This window comes from Aethina tumida, chromosome 2 (assembly GCF_024364675.1).
Source record: "Aethina tumida isolate Nest 87 chromosome 2, icAetTumi1.1, whole genome shotgun sequence".
In the NCBI taxonomy this organism is placed as follows: Eukaryota; Metazoa; Arthropoda; class Insecta; order Coleoptera; family Nitidulidae; genus Aethina; species Aethina tumida.
The window spans coordinates 20,691,442-20,714,746 of record NC_065436.1 but is presented as its reverse complement, the minus strand read 5'-3'; the positions used below and the strand labels follow the sequence as shown (position 1 = coordinate 20,714,746).

At 27.7% G+C, this 23,305-nt stretch overlaps 1 protein-coding gene across 1 annotated transcript in view; it reads right to left on the bottom strand.

Moving 5' to 3' along the window:
- Nucleotides 1–22,923, bottom strand: part of LOC109594610 (hepatic leukemia factor) — a 111,633-nt gene extending 88,710 nt beyond the window's left edge. Inside the window, exon 1 of the mRNA XM_020009836.2 lies at nucleotides 22,531–22,923. Within this exon, the coding sequence (XP_019865395.1) occupies nucleotides 22,531–22,624 (94 nt within the window). The 5' untranslated portion in view covers nucleotides 22,625–22,923. The remainder of the gene's footprint in view (nucleotides 1–22,530) is intronic.
- Nucleotides 22,924–23,305: the final 382 nt, after the last annotated feature.

Here is a 23,305-nt window from a genome sequence, read left to right as displayed (position 1 = left end):
CATTGTAAATTGTCTACAGAGGCCATATTTCTAGTGTGCCGTTGAGCCCTAAAACTCCTCCCCTTTATTGTCCGCCGGGCCTAAATCTGGCGAATAGGGTGTGAGGAAGCAACTAACTAATTTTATCCACAGTAATAAAGGGATATGGGACCCTTTTGTTCTTAAATTCGTCCATCAAACGATCCAATAAGTTCACGTAGAATTAAATTAGCTGTTCATTATTTTTCTTTTTTGAAAATTCAATCAAAATTATCCTATGCATATCCTAAAAATTGTCAGGACTTTTCCTGCAGACGAAATTATTTTCGCCGTCTTCTTGGCCTCTTTTAGTCCATTGTTTTGAATGTTCTTTCTTTTTAGAAGTGGACCCATATTTTATCCATTGTTATGAATCGAGGCGGACTACCCCAGAGTAGAATATAGCTATTTGTTGATATCAATCACACGATGACCAAATTTTTCCATATTTACAAAATTTGAAGAATGTTTCAGATTTAAATTGCATTTAAATAAAACGTTAAAGAATTGTTTAATTATTTGATTATTATTTTAAAATATGCTACTTTAATTTTAATTAAATATGAATCATGAATTTTGTGATGTTGAAAGTAAGTTTAATTTTGGGAGTTTCGTCCAAATATTTAGATTCGAGCTCTCACATTTACTTTGACAGTTGCACAAACTAAGAAAATAAAAAAATATTTTGTTACACAAATAATTCTGACCGAGGAAACCGCCATCGTTTCCTGCCGCGTCGTCCGGCGTTCGAATGCACATGCACCGACTGCGCGGTCCGGATTAAAGTCTTGCGCCCGATGTGCAATTGCACCTGTGACGTCACAAAAATCGCTGCATCCAAGTATCAGGACGGCAGAAACGGTCTTGTCGTTAACACAGGCGCACTGATATCCAACCCGATTGCATTTTCATTGCACTTAATGATTATAAATAACTGCGGTCACGTCCGGATATTGTTCCTGCTGGAAGTGGCGGTCCTGCTGACCCGGAGGCCGGTGTGGAATTGGTGTGTCGTCCTGCTTGTATTTTGGTGTGGGGATCGGTGGTGCATGTTGGGATTGTGTTGTTGTTAAATGTTCAGTGCATTATTGAGTATTTATAACTGACTGAATTCACAAGGCGTCGGCCATTTTGGATTGTTACCTAAATAACTTCCTAGTTGGTCATTTGTCAACGGGGTTTTGGAAGTGATGTAAATCTTAACGTACTGTGAAACGGTCGTAAGATAATAAAATATTTGCATAAAACTTTGTAACAAACTACACCGTTTTACCAAGTTCTTGCCAAAAATTTAATTATATATTACACACATTAAAGACAAAAAAGTTAAATAAATTGTATATATTATGAGCTACACGTCAAAAAATAAATCAGAACTATTTGTAAGATAACTTAATTATGGTAAATCTAGTTTATGTCTGTGGGAAATGGATGAATGTTGCAAAATTTACTTTTAAATGTCATAAAACAACTTAAAAATAGTAGGTATGTATTCTATTAACACAACAATCAAAATTTACATATATTGTAACAGAGTAAATTAAAAATTACTGTTTAAAAATTAAACTAAATTAATAAGGCAAGTTTGATTGAAAATAATAAACAATTTAAACACATTGTTGTCTTTATTTTTTAAATTATAACTTACCTCCAGTTATTTATACTTGTAGAGTATGTTGTAAATACATATTTTAATTACGTGAATACATTTTAATTAAAAATTTTTAAACAAAATTTTATTAAAATAAAGGATAAAGCTTTATTTTTTCAAAAACATAAATGTATCATGATTTTCATTTTTATTTTAAATATCTTGCACGACCTGTTATTTGTTAATTTATAAAGAAGAATAAAAATTAATAATTTTGATATTTCTTTATTTTATAAAAAAGTTAAGATGGAACATATAAAGAATAAAATAAGATAAATTAAAAGTAAATTAAAGAACGAATAATTAAATTAAATAAAATTAAAATAGTTTGTAAAGTATTGATTTATTAGTAATAATAATTTATTAGTAATATAAATTTATTAACCTTCGAAACAAATTTTACAAAAAACATCAATATTATAAATCAAAAAATAAACTTTTCAAAAACAGATCACACGATTCATTTTTAATTTTAATGTTGTAGTCAAATTTCTGAAAATTAAATAAAATTAAAATAGTTAAAATAATAATAAATTTATTAAGAATACAGACAAATTTTAAATAAGACGTCAATATCATAAAATAAATAAAAAAGTATAAAGTACATAATGAAATGAATTCGAAATAATTTTAAAACAATTCATTTTCTTTTTAAATTCTTTGTTTATTGCTGTGAAATTTTAAATAATAAATATTATAATAATTATTATATTATTATTATTATTATTATTATTATTATAAATATAAAAAATATGAAAAATGTACTTGAGTTTTTATAATTAAAAATTGTAGACAAGTTGAAATTCATATTAACTGATATTGATAATTTATTAAAATAATTAGTAATCCTGATAATTTATTGTTTGATGAATAAAGTTAAAATAAAGTATATAAAGAGTGGTACATATGAAAACAAAGTAAATTTTATAAGTAAGAAATTATTTAAAATATTGATTTGTAGTAACATATGTGAAAAATATTTAAATAAATGTTAGATCCAAAATGATAAATACGACTACTTATTGAAGTGAGTTTCATAGAAAATTTTCTATTATTACTCGGACAATAATTGTATTCACTAATATAAAATTATTCAAAGAGAATGTCGAAACTGGGTAAATCAAATAATATTTCGTAAATTATTGCTAAAATTCCACCTGACAACAAACAATGTTAACAATGTCGTAATTACTAATGATGTGGCTATTTGCAAAATTAATTATTTATGGATTTGTCCACCTGGAGATGTCGATAAAAATTTTAATTACTATTTCACAATCTGTTTCTAATAGTATTAGATATTAACCTTCAGGGGATCCACTTATCTTACTTGATAAAAAGAAGGAAGGATCAATTATTCTGTCTATTTCTAATAGATATTTAAAATTACTGCAATCAAAGGTAATTAATTACAAGTGCGAGATAAAACTCGTGAAATCACCACGTTTACACATTGTACGATAAATTTTAACTAACGTCCGTGGTAGGTTCGATAAATCGTTTCATGTTTACAAAATATCAAAATGTAATTGAGGACGTCTTGGTTGTCAGTATTTGTCCTATATCGCATTATACAGGGCATATTAATGTCACATTTTTATCACTACACACTTCATTGATAAACTTTGTCCATCGTATTATCTTTTGATTTCACTGCAAACGCATTTACCAAGTTTCACAAATTAAATATTTATGTTTATGTTCAATTTTTACATGTAGAGTGATTTCAAAATGATTCGTACAAATGTTTGGAATGATTTTCGGAAACTGGTGTATATTTTCTTGACGGTGACCAATATCTGAGGTCAAGTGGACAAAATGATGCAAATAATTTGTTTTAAACTATCACTCCTGATTTAATAATTACACATGTAACAAACTGATAATGAACACAATTAAGGAGAATCCATAAGATATTTGACATACAAGGTTCATGAGTTATCTATTTAAAAAACTGTAAAATGTGTGTCTCATTTATGTTTTTGCTGTATCTGGTGATTCCATGTTGTTATTTTGGGTTTAAGGTCCGGCGTTATCAGGAGGTTACCAAAGGATTTCTTACGATTTCTTGGAAATGTTGGAACTTTTTGCGGCACAACGTGACAGGCTGATGATCATGTGATGATTCCGTCGGTATTAAATTAACATGGAAATGAACTGCTTAAATTGGAATAATATTGATAACGATAGGAAAATATTTGCAGACATTTAGTCGTTTAATTTTTTTTTTTTTTTTTTTTTGTTTCAAAATATCTTTAATTACGGTAGTCTAGACTGCAAGGACTCGTGTCATATAACTACCGTGTGATCAAAAATGTGCCTCTCCTTGACCCAGTCTTTTTAATTATTTAAAATATAATTGGTAAAAACAAACAAATAAAAGGGAACTAAAGTAAATATTAACTGCAACGATTTTTTGAAACTCAAAATATATTATTATCAGGATTTTAAACGAATGATAGACGAAGTTGGTAACACCTACTTGTTATTATTAGGTTACTGTTTTCCCTAATTTGTTGCAAATCTAAACAAATCCAATTAATTGCAAGATCTGCCCAACAGACAAAGAATATTATACCCATAGATTTTTACTTTTTTTAATAAAAAATCAATTTGAGATGGAAAAAAACTATGGAATATTTTATGAATTTAAAAAAAAAATTAATAATAACTTTAATATTTCTATATTTTGTATGGTAAACTTTGGCTTCTACCACTGCTTGGTACTTGTAGGTGTAGAATCTACCAGTCTCTGCAATGTCTCAACAAGAATTTATTGCTACTGCTACCATGTGGTCTGAAGAAGTTATTGTTACGGGAAATTGAGACGTCCATTCAAGCCAGTTAGTTTTTTCATTAGAAACCACTCTTTAATAATAATTGATGTCTGTTTGGGATCGTTGACTTGTTGATATATCCAACGAAGTGGCATGTCTTCCTCGGCAAATGGAAACATTGTGTTTTCCAGTATGCCCCTGTATTATAAATGATCCAGTTTATCCTCCACGTAAATCAAGGGAACATCTTTGGGTTGAGAAAAGTATCCAGAAACTTTCGTCGCCACTATTTTTCCTGATTTTGAAAATGCCAGGCGGGGCATCCTGTTTTTCTTCTGCCAGTAACATCTAGATTAGATTGTATGAAAATTTCCTCCGTAATTTGTACGAAGATCTTTAAGGAAGTGCCCTTTTATAATTTTGTCTATCTTTGGAGTGTTTTTTTGTGGTCGTTCTGCCTTGTGTCGATTTTCATCACCACCTTGAGTGTAGAATTTACTTAAAATCATTTTGAAATTTGAAAAAACTCAGTTTATTAAGGCTTTTTCAAAAATTAGTATCTCAGCTTCTATATAACTTAGAGATTCCGTTCAAATGTGAACCCTCTACTTTGAAGATGAAAATAGATGTTAGAGTTAAACTTAATACCGACGTACCTAGAAGCTTCCAACTAAACAACTGCATTAGTAACTTTATTATCAGGGGATAAAACTTTATTTTTTCAGAAACATAAACATACCATGATTTTCATTTTTATTTTTAATATCTTAATATCTATAAAAGAGTTAAGATGGAACATATAAATAATAGAATAAGATAAATTACAAGTTAATTAAAGAAAATAATAATTAAATTAAATAAAATTAAAATAGTTTGTGAATAAGTAATAATAATAATAATAAATTTATTAACTTTGAAGGCAAATTTTACAAACAAACATCAATATTATAAATCAAAAAATAAACTTTAATTGTTCAAAAACATCACATAATTCATTTTTAATTTTAATGTTTGTAGTCAAATTTCTGAAAATTAAATAAAATTAAAATAGTTAAAATAATAAATTTATTAAGAATATTGACAAATTTTAATTAAGACGTCAATATTATAAAATAAATAAAAAACTATAAAGAATGTAATAAAATGAATTGGAAATAATATTAAAATAATACATTTTTTTGTATATTCTTTGTCTATTGCTGTGAAATTTTAAATAATATTTATTATAATAATTATTATATTATTATTATAAAAATAAAAAATATGAAAAATGCACTTCAGTTTTTATAATAAGATAATAATAATAAGTAAGAAATTATTTAAATTATTGATTTGTAGTAACATATGTGAAAAATATTTAAATAAATGTTAGATCCAAAATGATAAATGCGACTACTTATTGGAGTGAGTTTCATAGAAATTTTTCTATTATTACTCTGACAATAATTGTATCCACTAATATAAAATTATTTAAAGATATTGTCGGACAAATCACATAATATTTTGTAAATTGCTGCTAAAATTCCACGTGTCTATCTTGTCTATCTTGGGAGTGTTTTCTTTTTGTGGGCGTTCTGCCTTGCGACTATTTTCAGCACCACCTTGAATGTAGAATTTACTTAAATCATTTTGAAATTTGAAAAGTCAATTTTTTAGACATTTTCAAAAATTTGTATCTCGACTTCTATATAAATTAGAGATTCCGTTCAAATGACATTCTTCTCTGAGAACCCTCCACTTTGAAGATGAAAATAGATGTTAGTGTTAAACTCAATTCCGATTTACCTGGAAACTTCAAACTAAACAACTTCATTAGTAAAATTTTACCTATTTACAAAATGCTCCCAAAACTACAGCTTCCAAAATATAGGGTTAAATAACTGCTGATATTTTTTGTGGAGGTGTATTCTGTTGATATTTTCCCACTTTTTCCTTAATTGTCTCGATTTCGTTATTATACGCCCACCCATCTCTCATTTTTCAAAAATCATTATTAATAATAAATTAAGGATAATTTTGTAAATTAATTTTTTTTTTCTTAATCATATACCAAGTGAACAAAAACGACTGACAGTGACTACCTCGAAAACTGTTGATGGTCCAAACGTTTAACATGATTTCTGACCTATTTTCTATACTTTCTTGCCTTCGAATATCTGGAGGAGACGGTGCTAGAATGTCACAATAGCGGCCGCATTTCGCAAAAGCGAGTTTGCAAATATAACATCGTGCGTGCGGATGCCAAACGACCATCGTTGGGACGGATCGAAAAGCCGTGCGTTGAAACAAATTGGGACGGCCGTACATTATTTTGATTAAGAGCAATCATTGGCAGTGGGATGCGATGTTGCGGAAGGCTCAGATTCATTCACTGTAATGTGTTATTATTGCAATAGCATTAGCAACTGAAAAAATATTTTTGGCACCCGATCAGGAATGTTCACGTGAGTCAATCATAACACAGTACTGGCCGACGTTGCCAAATTGCAGCCGGGTTTTATGACCAGTGTTAGAAAATATTGGACGGGTGTGGTGATTTGATTGTTGGTCCATTAATGTCACGTCACCAGTAAAACTAGGAAAATATTATTAAACTGTCGGCACATAATTCGGTGCATAAGCAATTTGCCTCCAATTTATTATCTGCCCCATAAAACCTTATTAAAATTTAATAATTTTTGATAGTGACACAAATGGGCGGTTTGTCAGTCTACAAATGAAAGCAAGTCTACAATTCTACACATCAAGGATTCTCTCCCAATGAAATAGACAGAAACCCAAAAGCGACAAATAAATAATTTTTTGAAGCGTCTAGACCATTATAAACATTAAAATCGACAGGATGGAGTACAAAAGGCCGTGTGGGCCTTAGACCGTCAATTGAATAAGATTAGAAGCAACAATTTATCCGGCAGTTGTAACTGTACACCGCACACAACCGACTCAGACTCTAATTAAAATTAGGAAAGAAGGAACATTAATAAAGCAATATAATTTGCCTGGCTGTTCGGTTGGATCTTTTTACGTACTGTTGAATGCATTTGCACAATTTATATTTAACATCAATTGAACTGACGTCAAGCACGAATATGCTTTCCAAATGAAGTTGGCCGAAATTAATACAACGATTGTCATTAGCACCGAAGCAAGGTTTTTCGAAGCTAATTAACTTACTACATTGTACCCAAATAATTTACTTACATTTTTAGTTCCAATCTCACTTTTTACTAGGCAAAAAATATCTAAAAGGCGTTTTATAGTAAGTAATTATTGACACAAACAAACTATTATATGAACAAAGCGTGTAAATTACCGCCTTCGAATTATTGCTTATTGGTTAATCAAGGACGTGCTACAGTGAAAATCGAAATACTAAAAATAATTCCACTTGCCAATACTTTTGCCAATAAAAAGTGTATATTCCTGAAATAATATTGTGCATTTCACTGCAACTGCAAATTTTCTGTTCAAAAATAGTGTATGGTAATTAACTTCCACAAATAAGTTTATAAAACCGTGTCTTTTATATCAATTAAGTCAGTAAAACGTAAATAATTTTACACAAGCATTAAAGTCAGACAGATTACTGATAATTTTCTTATCGAATTATAAGATTATAAAACATTATTGTGAAGATGTTTTCAAGATGCAAACAATCTCTTGTAATTTATCTAAATTATCATTAAACCTACTTTTTATTGATGACAATTGTATTTTATATTTTGTATTAAACAATAGAAACAAATATACGTGAATATTTATAAATTATTAACAACTTTATTAATAAAAATGGTTAATTAATCTACCATGACATTTCGGACTTATTTTTAAAGTCTATATTTATTTACCCTTGCCCAATGTTTTATGTGGATTTACAAGAGAACTAAAAATACCCGTCACCTGCCGCCTTCATAAATTGTTTAAGTATTTATTATGAATAGATAATATAAAAACTAGGAAAGTATTCCCGATGAATTTGCCAGAACATTTTACAAAAATGTGGAAATTTCTATTACAAACCTTTTGTGTGGAAATAAGATTAAACGGGCTATTTATTTAAGCTTGTACACATCTGAAATAATAGAGGTACTTTATATTCACAATGTAAGTGTGTGCTAACCAAGAAATTATTTGTGGGTCATGGAATCCACCCGTAAAAATAACTCGGACATAGTATCAGCTATTTTCTGCCGCATTTAACACACAAAATCATGAAAAATGAAATAAATGTTATTGTTTGGAGTCAAATAGATCAGTGGAAACATTAAAAGAGACACAAATAAAAAACGTTTGCCAGAAAAAATGATTTTTGATTTATGCATCAACATGTGCATTAGTACGTCGGCGTCACAATTTGTCCTAGGTTAAAGGGTGTCAGAATTTATCATTTCTAAAGCCGTTCTTTAAATAAAATAGAAATTTGTGCTCTTTTTATTTTCGTTTTCGAGTGTGATTCATTTCAATGGGTACTACGTAGGTTCCGATACAAATTTAACTAATTTATTTCTTGTTTTATTTCTGACACGTCGTGCTTACGTAGTGACGGTCACGAGCCTACTGATATAAATAAAAGGCGGAGGAAATCTTAAATTTTCTCGGCTTTATCTCAAAGTATACACACTTATCACATATAAATAAACATGTAGGCACAATTTACTGTCGCTTACTTGACGTTAAGAAAACCTTTCTTGTATCCTCAAATATTTTACAAAACGAGTTATAACCAGAACTGCACCTCATGCTTAAAAATATCTGAGTAAACAATTACTATTATAGAATGTGTACTAATCTTAATTGTATTTTATACGTTACTATTTCAAAGTTATGGTACATCAAGCCAAATAACACTAAAATTGAGAAGTATATCTTAAAGCTTTGGCAATAAATTAAAAGTGTATTTATTTATTTTTATTTTACTACTCTAGAAACCGGTATTTTAGTCTGAACTTGATTAATTACAGCATTGAAGAACGTATGAATGAATTTACAGTCATTGATTTGACGTTAGAAAATGTCTCTTGTATCCTCAAATATTTTATAAAACGAGTTGAAATCAGAACCCCATCTCATGCTTAAAATATCTAATAAAACAATTACAATTATAAGGTTTGTACTAATGTTAATTATATTTTACACGTGAGAGGTACAAAGTTATAGTGTATTAGATCCAATCACACTAAAATTGAGGAATTAAATTTCAATTATTTAAATTTTAATGATCAAGAAACAGTTATACTTGTCTTGGTTTACATTAATTTCAGTACTGAAAATATGTGAAGGAAGCAGAATAAGTAAGAACAAGATTAAACTTTGGTGCTTGAACCTCATAATATAATTAAATTACAGTGTCACTCATAGTTACTAATAGGTATAATGGGTTGCATAATACTTGTGGCATTTAATCAGATTCAATACTTTTCCAATACTGACAGATATTGGAAAATAGATTAATTTAAACGGAGTTCTTATATATGTCATAGATCACAATTTCATACTGTGTCTATGTGCCAAATATTAGAATTTAACCAAATTTACCTAATTCATAAGAGGTCAAGAAAAACATCATATTTTTTTATAAAAATATTGTTTTATATTATAAATATTTTAATATAGACCCTTTTACGAATTTGATCACTTCTTAACTTTTTTAATTAGGACCCGTTTTTAATAGAACACCCTGTATAATATAGAACAATTAAATTATTTTCTTAAGTAGACATTCAAATTGGAACAGAATTTTCTCAGGCTTTTCTACAGATTCATTTAATGAAATGCTTATTTAATGGATTCGACCCTTCTTTAATTTAAGCTGGTAACTAAAAGTTTTCTGAATATAAATAAAATGAAGGGTGAATGAAACAATCCAAGTAACTGATAATATTACGTGTTCCAGTAAATCAACCAGAAAATAAATAAAATGAACAAAGGATTGAAAGAAATACGGGAAACGTAAGCTTCCAGGAAATTTGAATGACATAAACGTCAACAATAATATTAAATGTAAACTATAGTACATTATAAAAATTTGCCACGGATATTCGAAGTCACAAACTGAACTGGAAAAGTCCGACAAAAACAATTCTAATATGTAATTTGGCAGCAAAATTCGGTGCAGCTGTATAAAATATGATGCAATATTTTGGATGAGACATTTTCTACACTTCGTTGGAGGATTTAATCACCACTATCTCTATAAATATTAAACGAATTGATTAAAACACATGTTGTGATTATTAAATAATAACGATTTGCAAGCAAATTAATTTCGTACATAAAATATGCCAAGTAGTTTTCATCGCTGAAAACAAATTATTGAAACCGGGTGATAACTGTTAAAAACCACAGATTTACATATAATTGTCACCTACACCCATGTCGAAATCATTATTTGTGTTGAATACATAACGATTATTTACATACTAATTATGACATTTAGTAGAAAAATATTTGTTTAACACTTTTTTCTTAATAAAATAGCCAATTTCAACTAGTTAAAAAATGTAATCTTTTGTAATTTTGTTTTTGTTTGTTTGTAGAGTGCTTCACGTCCATTAATTCGAAAATAAGTCAATATCAAAGGTTACATTTTATCTAAGAAACTCAATAGAATCGCAAAACGCTTATTAATATCTCACATATTAAGCAGTAACGTTGCATTAAAATAATATCAATTAATTAAGGGAAGTAAAATTGTGTAATTTTCCAGTGTTATTTGTGTGGGGATATAAACGATTTATAAAAACGCTCATTTAATATTTGAGAATAGTCTTTGGCAGTAGTACAACTCTTGGAGCAAATATGCATGAAAAGCGTTAGCAACAGCTTTACAAATCATAATACATAAATAATGGCGTCCAGCTAAAATAGATTTACAAAAGATGTACAAAAATTAACGCGCCGGGATTTTAATAACTAATATTTTGAACGTGATTAAAACTTAAAGTTTATTTTGTGCGATCCTCCACAGACAACAATATATTATTAGCGGTTTGTTGTTTATGTTTTCACAGTCGTGTCAGTTTCGTATAAAGAATTCAAGGATAGATCCATTAACGTTTGTTTAGGAACTCTAATAATTTTAAGGGATATTAATTATAATAATTGTTCGTACTTAGATCAGTCACGCAGTCTCCATTGACTTAGGAATTTTGTTTAATTTAATACGTTTGGCTGGGATCTAATTTAATTAATAAAACGTGTGATTGTTCAATTTTATCTATTTACATTTCTTTATCGAAATTGATATACTAATACCCCCAAATATTATCTACGACAGTTTCGTAGGTTTTCCGTAATTTACTAAAACTAGATAATTTTAACTTCTGACCCACAAATTTAAATTGTACTTTTGTCTTGATAAGAGCAAGAAAAAGGTATTTATCTTGGTGAGTCAAAGTACACATTTATTAATACACGTTTAATATTTATGATGATAATTCTAATCGAAATAAATTGTAGAACTCCCAATAATTACACTTACAACGATTTTTGCCGCCGTCAAGTTATCTTCCGGCTCATTTACATGAGTAAAAATTCCGTTATACAGACCCATGATCGCAATGAAAAAAGGGTTCATAAAAAGTGGTCATGCCAAATGAAAAATTAATCAAGTGGCCGTGACTTCTATAATAACACAATGTTAGATCCAAGCAAGATAGAGATTTATTTATCGGCAACTAATTTTTTTTTTTTTAGTATTGACGTACACGTGTAATTAAAACTAAATATTAATAATTGTTAATAAATAAAATCAATAGATTTACTTAGAAGATTAAAGTATTATGTGTAACTGTATCAGGCATATTTTGTTAAGTCACAGTTAATAAACAATAAACAAAATTATTTATATTGAACAAAGATAAAACGAAATTTTCTGTTAAGAAACATTTAAATGGACCGTCGTCACGGATCATTCACGAAACGTTCATCGATGTTTGTGACAAATAAAACACGTTATGGTATAATAAAACTTAGCATATTTATAAATTTACTTAATTGACAACTTGGCAACTTATTTACGCTGTTAAATTCAATGTTAACCGATGTATTAAAATTCATTAATCATTTATCGGTCGCGGAGACTTAAATATCGGGGCATCGACCATTTCCTAGACACGAAACATTTTTTTTTCATTCGATTTACATAACTAGTTTGGGAACACCGTACCGAAATATATTATTCAAATCTAATTGGTATTTAGTGGTATTTTTTCTCTCTCCAGTCAAGGCAAATGTGTATCAAGGAAAATGAGCCTGAAAACTCCTAATAAATTATTACTCATGCCAACAGACGAGTCACCGTTAACTGGTTTCTGCAATTTGTATTCCAGAGAAACAAATAACACTACACGTGTTTTTTATTCACCGTTGTTGTAACGTTTTACATATGGACGAACGGAGGGTGTGAAATTTATTTCTTGACTTACGTTATCAGGTTCGTGAATGGATTTGTGCAGACGTACCTGTAACAAAAATAAACAAGTTCAATTATTCGACTTGATTACAATAAATGCACAAATGTTAAACAATTTTAAATCTTTTAACTATATTTGTTTGTCGCTTTACACAAGTAACGTAAATTCTGTATAAAATGTGAAAAATGTGATAAGAGGTAGCCTTGGGTCAGTTTTATTTCTATCGAATAACGAATATTTATATCGTTGATGCATTTTTCCAACTAATTGTAGTTAGTTTGGTTATATATAAATTAGACTTTTGTCATACTAATAATTAAACGGAAATTAAATGTAAATAATTACAATATAAAATGAATATATATATATAAACTATATTATATGTTATAAGGTAAATGCAGATACAAATTTATAATGTTAATATGTGGAAAAAGATGAAATACAATTATCTACCAATAAGACTTGAATTTTTTATCTATTTGGAGTTTAAAAATATAATTCAGTTCACACAAGAAATAAGCGGTGTAACTCTATGTACATTATTACATTTTCTCATTAAATAGTTGCATAGATTAACATAATTACTAATTAATAATCATTACTATTACGTCTTTAAATTTAAATGGAAATTTGAAGAAATGGAAAAGTATAAAAATGGAAAAATTAAAAATGGAAAATTGGAAAAATGTAAATACTTGCATAGATTAACATAGTTACTAATAAAAATTAAATTTAAATTAAATTTTTAATTTAAATTTGAATTTCAATTCATACAAGAAGAAACTATTTTATTTATTTCACATCTTTAAAAATACAATTTATTATATCACCCTTAATGTACGGAAAATAGATAAAATATAGAACATCAAATAATATTAGTTATATATGTAATTTTCAGATAAATAAAATAATAATTTATTTCTCATTAAATATATCAATAGCTAATTAATAATAAAATAGTGAAATAAAAATTTATTTAATTTTTTTATATTTATTTTACATGTAGAAGAAAACAATTTAATGTGTTACCCTCAACATACGGAAAAAAGATAAAATGAAGATTATCTCCCAAATAATAATTAAATTTTCTTTACACGTTTAAATTTGTATTTCAGTTTACAGAAGAAGAAATTATCCGTAATAGGAATTTTTTAATTTATTAAATTTTTATGTGTATTTCAGTTCACAGATGCTGATACCATGGATAGAATCTTGTGTGATATACCTTCTCATTAAATATTTCAATAATCTAATGTAATTACTAATTAATAATAACATAGTAAAATAAAAATTATTTCTTCATATTTATTTTACATGTAGAAGGAGACAATATATTACATTACTACTAATATATGGAAAAAAGATAAAATGAAAATTATCTGCCAAGTAATATTTAAACTTTTTGAACTATTACTCGTTTAAATTTTATTTCAGTTCACAGAAGAAAAATCCATTCGAAGACTAATATAAATTATATGTCTTATACTTAAAAAATTCATTAGTTTGAATTTATATTCTAAAATAGTTTTATTACTATTTAAGTATTACTAATAAATAAAAGTAATTATGTAATTAATAATTTTATACTGAAATTAATTAATTACTACAATAGTTTCGTATTTAATATAAATGAGTAAATACATATAATGACAATAATATTTATCATTCGTGCGTACATTTTTGATTTATATTAAATAATACAATACACTTACATATTTAATATAGTATAAAAATTATTGGTAACATCACATTTACATATAATTTTCATAACACAGATATTAAAAGTTTATATAATAAATATTCTGCTGCATTCGCGTTAATAATATATGTAGTGTCAATTGTAAAAAATTTAAGCGAATCTTATAAACACGGAAAATATTTTCAGTACAACGTGATTATCACTAAAGTCTGTTATGTCTGTAAAATACTTTCGATAAGATTGATAATTCAGTTCCAATCCGGTTTTCAAACTTTTAAACTAGATTTTGTTTACTATAAAAATGATTTTAAAATATTGTAATTAAAATATTTCCACTAAATAACAAATTTGATAATTTAGTTTCAATCTAGTTAATAAAAATCTAGACTAAATTTTATATTTATTTGCTACAAAGACGACATTGATATATTGAATTTAAAATGTTTCCACTGAATAATAACTTCTTAAATCACTTAAATTCAAATTTTAGATTTTGTAATATTTTATCTTAAATTGGTGGTACCAGCACGTGGTGTTGAAAAATTAGACAGTAATGAAGGATTTTGTACACTACAAGTAAAAAGAAATATAATTAGTTTCAGAGTTTTACAATATGTTATTTAGCCAGATTTTACAAATCTCTAAAATTAAAATATTTTCATCAATAATTCTTTTGCATTAAAATCTTCTTTATTTTTATTACTTAAATAATTTGATTTTATTGGTTTATAATTATTATATGGACATGAGAAATGTCCAGTTTAATAAAAAAATTATTAATTGTTTGTGTAAAAATGCATTTACAATATTTGTTGCCAAATTGTTCGTCTACATTAAAATTTGCATGAAGGTGTATCCAGTTTCCAGTGATTTAATAAAAATTTATGCGTTTCATTAACATAAATAAATGCCACCTTATCTATTCACAAAACAAGCACCACCTTGAATTCTGGATTTTGCAATTCCGTCCCCCAAATCTAGTTTTTGGACACAAATTTCCCAACGAAAATTTGAGCCGAACGAGAGAGACAAACGGAAAATAGTTGTTAAATTAGATGTCCGCAGTGTATTTTTACGCTGGCTAGTGAGCGATCAGTTTGGGTACTTGACATTTAGAGCCAGTTCGAAAATATGATTTGTGTGAACTGCCAAAAAGAATGGGTCACATGCACGCATGTTTTTCACCACACGTTTTCGTTCGAATCCGATGCAAAGCGCCGTGAATAGACCCTATTGTAGTTTTGTTTGTGCCGTTCAACAAATATTTTATATGTTCCAATGTAATTATACAAATTATACTGATTAGTGCTCACCGCATCATGGGGGAACAGCCTGCCATTTACATAGTAACGTTGAAATGACGGACGTAAAATTATATTTAATGCACTTTCAATTGTTTGTCTTGAACAATCTGTTTCTATTGTAAATATGTATTTTTTTAATAAGTAATTTTTTTATAATTATTATGATTATTATTATACAAAATGACACATTTAAGTGTTAATTTTAAATTTAATGAATCACTACTCAGAAAATAGATAATTAAAAACTGTGGAAAAATTACGGTATTTTTTATGAATAAATAATTATATTATTGAATTCCGCATCCTTCAAAATGAATGAATATCAAATTTCACAAATAAATATTGAATATTAATAAACCTGTGGCTCATTTTTCTATAAAATTTATTCCTTCTGATCAAATAAATCAGATGGAATGGAGTAAAATGTGAAAATATTCTCAGATATTTTTCAGTTTTTATTTTATAATTTTGTTTAATTGATTAAAAGACAAACATTCATCAAAAAATGTGGTTCTTAACTCCGTCACTTAATAAAGAAAGTTATTAGTTCTTTAACTTCTTTAGCACATAATTAATATGAAAAATTAGTAAAACTGGCAATAGAACAGGAGATTAGTGATAGATATCTAAAATTTAACTCTTAATTAACCCTTAATTTAACATGGTATAAAATATACGTTACACATTTTTATTTAACGAAATACTTTATTTCATTCAATTTCAACAATTAAAGGAAATTCAAGAATCCAATAATTCAAAGAAAATGCATAAATTACCCAGTATTTACACATTATTTTTAATAAAAACCACATCCCGCAAAAGCAATGTATGTCAAAATTAAAGCTTTTTTATGAATGAAGTACATTATTGAAATGCACATTATTCAAAACGAATACCACATTACACACATTTTTCCCTCTGATAAAGGAATAAAATTGAAAAATATCGGACAGTAAATTAACGCATTAATTCTCATAACAATCATAATTATTAGTTCCAACAATTTGTACACACGACTTATTTATGGTATACAGTGTATACTATACTCTGTACAAAATATTTTAAATAGTTATAAATGGATTTGGAAAACTAATACTTGAAGAATACGTGAAGAATTAATTTTTAACATATTGTCCTAATTAATATGGTTCATTAGCCTATATATTTATAAATAAAAAAAATTATGAGACTGTTTTCATCTTAAATGGACCACACTGTACAATTAATTTAAAAATTTGAATAGGGTTATCAACAAATGATAAAACTAGAAAATGTTTTCGAAAATGACTAAATAAATTACGACATACATATTTTATAAACCTGTCACTTCAATCGTGATTAAGCATTTTTTATGTTAATTTCCATTAGGAAATTTATTTACTTTTTCAATAAAAAAAATTCAGTATAAATTTAAACTTTTATTATTATTTTTTCTATTGTCTTTATTCAATTAATATAAAATAAAATTATAAAATACATTCTTAGATTTGTAAAAAAAAAATAAATTGGTTACTTTTTTCTCAGAAAATACATTTTTTATCAAAAAATGTGTCTTCAGCACGTAATTAATAAGAAAAATAGAAAAACTGACATTAGAACGAGAAATTATTTTTATATATTTAAAATTAAAAGACAAAAAAGGAATAATATTTTTCTACTATTTTAATTAGCATAAAATTTAAGTTATTAAATTAATTTAATTATGAAATATTTATATATATATATTTTTATTCAGTATCAACAATTAAAGGAAATCCCAGAATTCCAAGAAAATGCAAGAATTTCTAAGTATTTTCTTATTAATTATGAACACATTATTTCAATAATAACCACACATCTAACAAAAGATAATAAAAGTCAGACCACAACATTTAAATAATGATAACTTACGTATGCATAATGTTTTCGGGAAATTCTTATTGTAAAATTTGTACTTTGAATTAAGTATTTATTTCATATTAAGACAGTTGTAATATATTACATCGGTTAGTACAAGTATACAGGCCCATCATATTGACGCCACACCACAAACAACAATAATTTATCCAATTAAAAGATTATATCATAATTGGTTAGAATATCATAATTAAACAATAGTTCAATTCAATAATGTGCCTCCATTGAATTGTTAAAAAATGCAGCAATCCAACAAGACTACTAAATGTTCTAAATGCTACGTTTACAAGGTGTCAGCAGATTAATAACATGACACTAGTACAATTTTTCTTGTATATTATAACCGGTCATGTCCGGAGAGTGAAATGCAACGCTAAGACTGGATGTAATGAGTGTAATTGGGACTTTTCACTCCGTACTAATTTATTTTTTCCTGAATCGTGGACCGCGTCGCCGAGATGAACTTGTTAAAATAATCTTATCTTACGTCTCCGTTCTCGTGTTTGTACTATTTTCGTGCGGAGCACATGAGCACCGCCCGTTATTTTTATAATTCTTTGACGTTAGAGTTTTATCTAGCGGCCTTGTCTGCGAATTCTCGCGCTAAATTTAATGATTAATGTCTTTCTTAGTGCCCATTGCTGACGCTCCTTTAATCGGCGGCCTATAACGAATATGTATTTCTACAACGGGATGGTGATGGTTAATTAGCCTATTTTCAAAACTATTTTTAGCACGGACCATTCGGATTTCCTAAATTAAGAGGGACCTGATGGGCCGAAAAAATGAAACATTTCGACATGTGTGAGAGACAAAATGTCATTTTGAAATGGCTATTGGAGTTTTTTTCGGAGGTCACCAACCGAGACTCGTTAAAATAACGAATTGCAAGCTCAGCTGTTTTAAAATAATCGAAAGTAGGTACTGGGAGGTATCCGTAAATATTTTAACATTTTAGAATTTATATTGTTCATGAAACAATAATAAAATGCAGTACAAAATCAGAATTTTAATAGACAAACATCAAAACAAATAGACATAAAAAAGCAGTAAATTTTATTGAGTTACTAAACATTCGTAACTACACACAAAACACTTTTTAGTAGAACTATTAATAAGGTTTAAAACTACAATCATTCGTAAATCAAATTTTATTGATTGAGAAAAAATGAATTGCATTTTTTTACAAATTTGTTTACGATCATGTGATATGTACCAAATTAACCTAAAGTTTAACAGACACAAATATTTGTAGGAAGATTTGTATTGCATATTGTTTATATAAAAATTCCAGTTTAAAATTTATCAATTTTATAATTAATATGATCCTAACTTATTTAACGAAATATAAAATAAAATAATACCAATTTGCACCTAATTTTCATTATGCATATATTAAAAAATTATGTGTAAAATATTCAGCTGCCGTCGAGCTAAAACAATTTTGACTTATGAATTTTGATTCTAAAAATATTTCAGGCAAACTGAACATATAAAATATTTTCACTGAAACGTAATTATCACAAAACTCAACTGTTGTGTCTGTAAAATAATTTCGATAAGATTGATAAATCTAATCTAGTTTTCAAGCTAGCAAACTAGACTATATTTTTATTTACAACAAAATTGACATTGAACTATTGAAATTAAAATATTTCCACTAAATAATAAAATTGATAAATTAGTTTCGATCTAGTTTTAAAGAATTCGAATTAAATTTTATTTTTATACGCTAAAAAATGACATTGGAATATTGAAATTAAAATATTTCCACTAAATAATAATATTGCTTAAATAAGTCAATTTTTTAATTTTGTAATTGTAATATCTTGAGATTAGGGGTACCATCTATTAAATTTGTTGTGTTGAAAAAATTCGAAATTAGACCGATTTAGGAAGAAGTTTATTAAAATTCTTATGTAGAAATCGAGAAAAATTTTGAAATCTAGAACAAAAAAATTAGCAAAATTTTAACAAATTTAAGCCAAATATTCACAAAATTAGATCATTTAAGTAGAAATCATTAAAGATTCTAAAATTAAGTACAAAACTTTGACAATTTTTGGGAATAAATTAGCAAAATAATATCAATATTTTGAATAAATCCTGAAATTTTAAAACTATGTCAATTTTAACAAATTTAACATAAAAATTCACAAAATTAAGTTTCTTAATTTTTGGGAGAAATTCAATTAAAATTCCATAAGAAGGAATCCTAAAAATATCTAAAATTTAATACAAAAAACATTTTGGAAAAGTACTGAAATTTTAAAACTTTATTTTAACAATTTTAAGATAAAAATTCGCAAAAGGCACACAATTTTTAAGTAGATAGAAATCATGATAAATTTTCACTAAAACCTGATTTGCAAATTTATTTTGTTCAGATGTTTTAAAAATTTAAATATTTTTGTAAAATTACATTACAAAAATGTTTAATTAAAATCAGAAATTTACACATAATTCAACTATTGAATTTATAATTTTACTTAGTTACTTTACTAATACAGATTATTTATTTTCATAGTAGTGTAATAAGAGTATTAACTAAAAAAAATTGGAAATTTGAAAATTTAAAATGCACATTAATGCACGATAAGTTACAAAATTCTTCTTACTTATACTCTTAAGTTAAAAATTCATTTTGAGATAATTTTATGTTTTTGAAGTATTACTAGCATTGATATTGAAAAAATAAGGGGAAAATATATTATTAAAAATAACATGTTTTTAATATATCGAAACCAGTCTTTAATATTTTATAAATATTATTTTTAATACTAACTTCTTACTTAGATTTTTTATAACAATTAAATATATTTTTAAATAAATTATGTTTTATTGATTGAAAAAAAAAAAATTTGACAGTAATGAAAATTTTGCACATTAATACACGATAAGTTCCAAAATTTTTCTTTTACTTACACTCTTAATTTAAAAAATCATATTGAAACAATTTAATATTTTAAATACTTTTTCATATTTTGACTAATAAAATACTTTTATTAAATCTAAATTATTACAAATATTTAAACTACTAAATTTAATGTTATATAGATTATTAGTACTAAAAGTAAAATACATATCAAATTAACATATTTATTTTCATGGTATTAAAAAAGTAAGGGGGGAATTTATTATTAAAAGATTGATTGAAAGATGTTTTTAATTCATTGAAACCAGTCTTTAATAATACTTTAGAAATATTATTTTTAATACTAACTTCTTACTTAGATTTTTTATAGCAACTAAATGTATTTTTTTAATAAATCATGTTTTGTTGACTGAGAAAAAACAAAATTTTGCGAATAATAAAAATTAATAACACGATAAGTTACAAAATGTTGCTTTTACTTACACTTTTATATATTAAACATTTTTTCACATATTACAAGTAGAATAGTTTTATCAAAACTAAATTCTTACTCTAATATTTAAACTATTAAATTTAATATATAGATTATTATGAATAAAAGTAAAATATTACTAATGAAAATTTTGTACAACCATCTAGGATAAGTTTCAAAATATTCTGTTGTATTTGTATTCTCACTCTACATCACAAATTCTAAATTTTAAATATTATTTGAATAAAAAATATTTTCATTAAGCTGATTTTTAAAAATATTCGAGATTTATTTTTAAGTACTATATAAAATACATTGAAATATTAAAATTAAAATATACACTAAGTAATAATTATATCAATCAAGTTCTTATCTCAAGAGGTTGATACTAATAATGAAATATCATAAAGCAAGTATCCAAACAACATTTCAAGCATTAAATTATTTCTTGAAATATAAAATTGATTTTAATAAATGAAACAACTATTTACATTAGATATTTTTTAAATCACTGTGTATACCACGGGGTAAAATATCTCAATTAGAACAAACATAATAAATGCTGTGAAAAACAATTTGTTTATGTCGAAGTGACAGGTACATAATTAATAACAAATTTTCGTATTTAGATTTGTATTACATATTATTTACTAAAACAAACAACTTATAACGTGAATTATATTATAAGTTGTTATTGTTGACCACGTGGTTGGTCTTCCGAATAAGTGTCGCCAGTTCATGGCGAAAATTACAAATGTGGCGAATTCTCGTTTGTGCAATTATGGCGGATGCGTGCCAAAAGTGTCGCGCCCGATAAAACAATCCGCAATCGTTTTTGTTGCATACCACGAATACGAAACCGGTGCATCACATTATATCATAAAATAAAGCAGACCATTCAGTTTTCATAATCGACAACCAAACGAATAAACAATCCCACCGGCGAAAATAAACACGGGCACGAGATAATAAGCAAAAAACAACGTTATTAAACGTGGGTCCACCCAGTGGGAAAATTTCGAGCGCGCTCATGTGCATTATCGCATTTATTAACAACATCTATATGTATGTATGTATCGGTGTAATATAATTCTCGGCGCACGCGCCCGTCCCCATAAAACATGTGACTTTAAATAAAGTGTGAATTATGGGTGTACGTCGGTGTTATGGTTTCGTTGTATTTACCCGGGTGATAAATGAAAAGGGCCTTAAATCGGGACGAATTTCGTCCGGATACCGGGACCGGTGCTTCGCCACCGGCCCACAAATGTTCGATAAACCGACGTCGGTTTTGCCGCATAGGGCAGAGCGCAAAATCGCATACGGGGTTCCACACCGTAAGTGTGTGTGCGTGTGCCGCCGCCACCACTCAAAAGGGCAAACTACAGCAAAAACTAGAAAAAATAATCCTAACGTAGACTCACCGTTAATGAGAGGAAAATTATGGCCCGGATGTCCGATAAACGATTTTAAGCCACTTTCCAACAGTATCGGTGAGCCCCGGTCCTTATAGCTCATCTCACTGTCACTGTCACTAAAATTGTAGATTGAACGCGGAATTTTGGCGGCTTTTCGGGTGAGCGGTGTTCAGGAACACCCCTCGACACTCTGCGTACGGAAAAAAATTCGAAAAAAAAAAATATAAATAAATAAATAAAGTCGGGGGTACCGCAACCGGCGGAGCGAGCGTGCGGAGTAAGGAAGATCGGCGGGCTTCTCGGGCCACGGAGAGAGGACCAACACACAATCAATTCGTACTAAAATAGTTCGGCCGGTGGCACGACATTGCTGCACTCTATCGCGGCGTAGAGTTACCGACGCCGCGGTTTACAGTCCAAGGTTGATGGCGGCGACGATAATGCCGATAGAAAATTACACATGATATGCGGACAATTAAACGGTCGCTCGGTGTCGTAATACATTACAACATAACCCAATCTGGACGTGGTCGTGTTTTGTGTGCCGCCGACGGTGGGTGCGAGGGCGCAAGCGCCTGGACGCTCTGCAACCAATCCTACCCGGCGCTCGGCGTCCGTCGCCACCGTGGGGCGACGGTCCGTGCGAAATTGCCGAAAGCGCATCAATACTAATTTTTTTATAAAAAATTAAAGGTTGAATGCTAGATAAGTATAATTGTTTAGAATCGCGGCTTCACCTTTTTTCAACAATAAAAAATCGAAACATAGAGTTTATTTAACT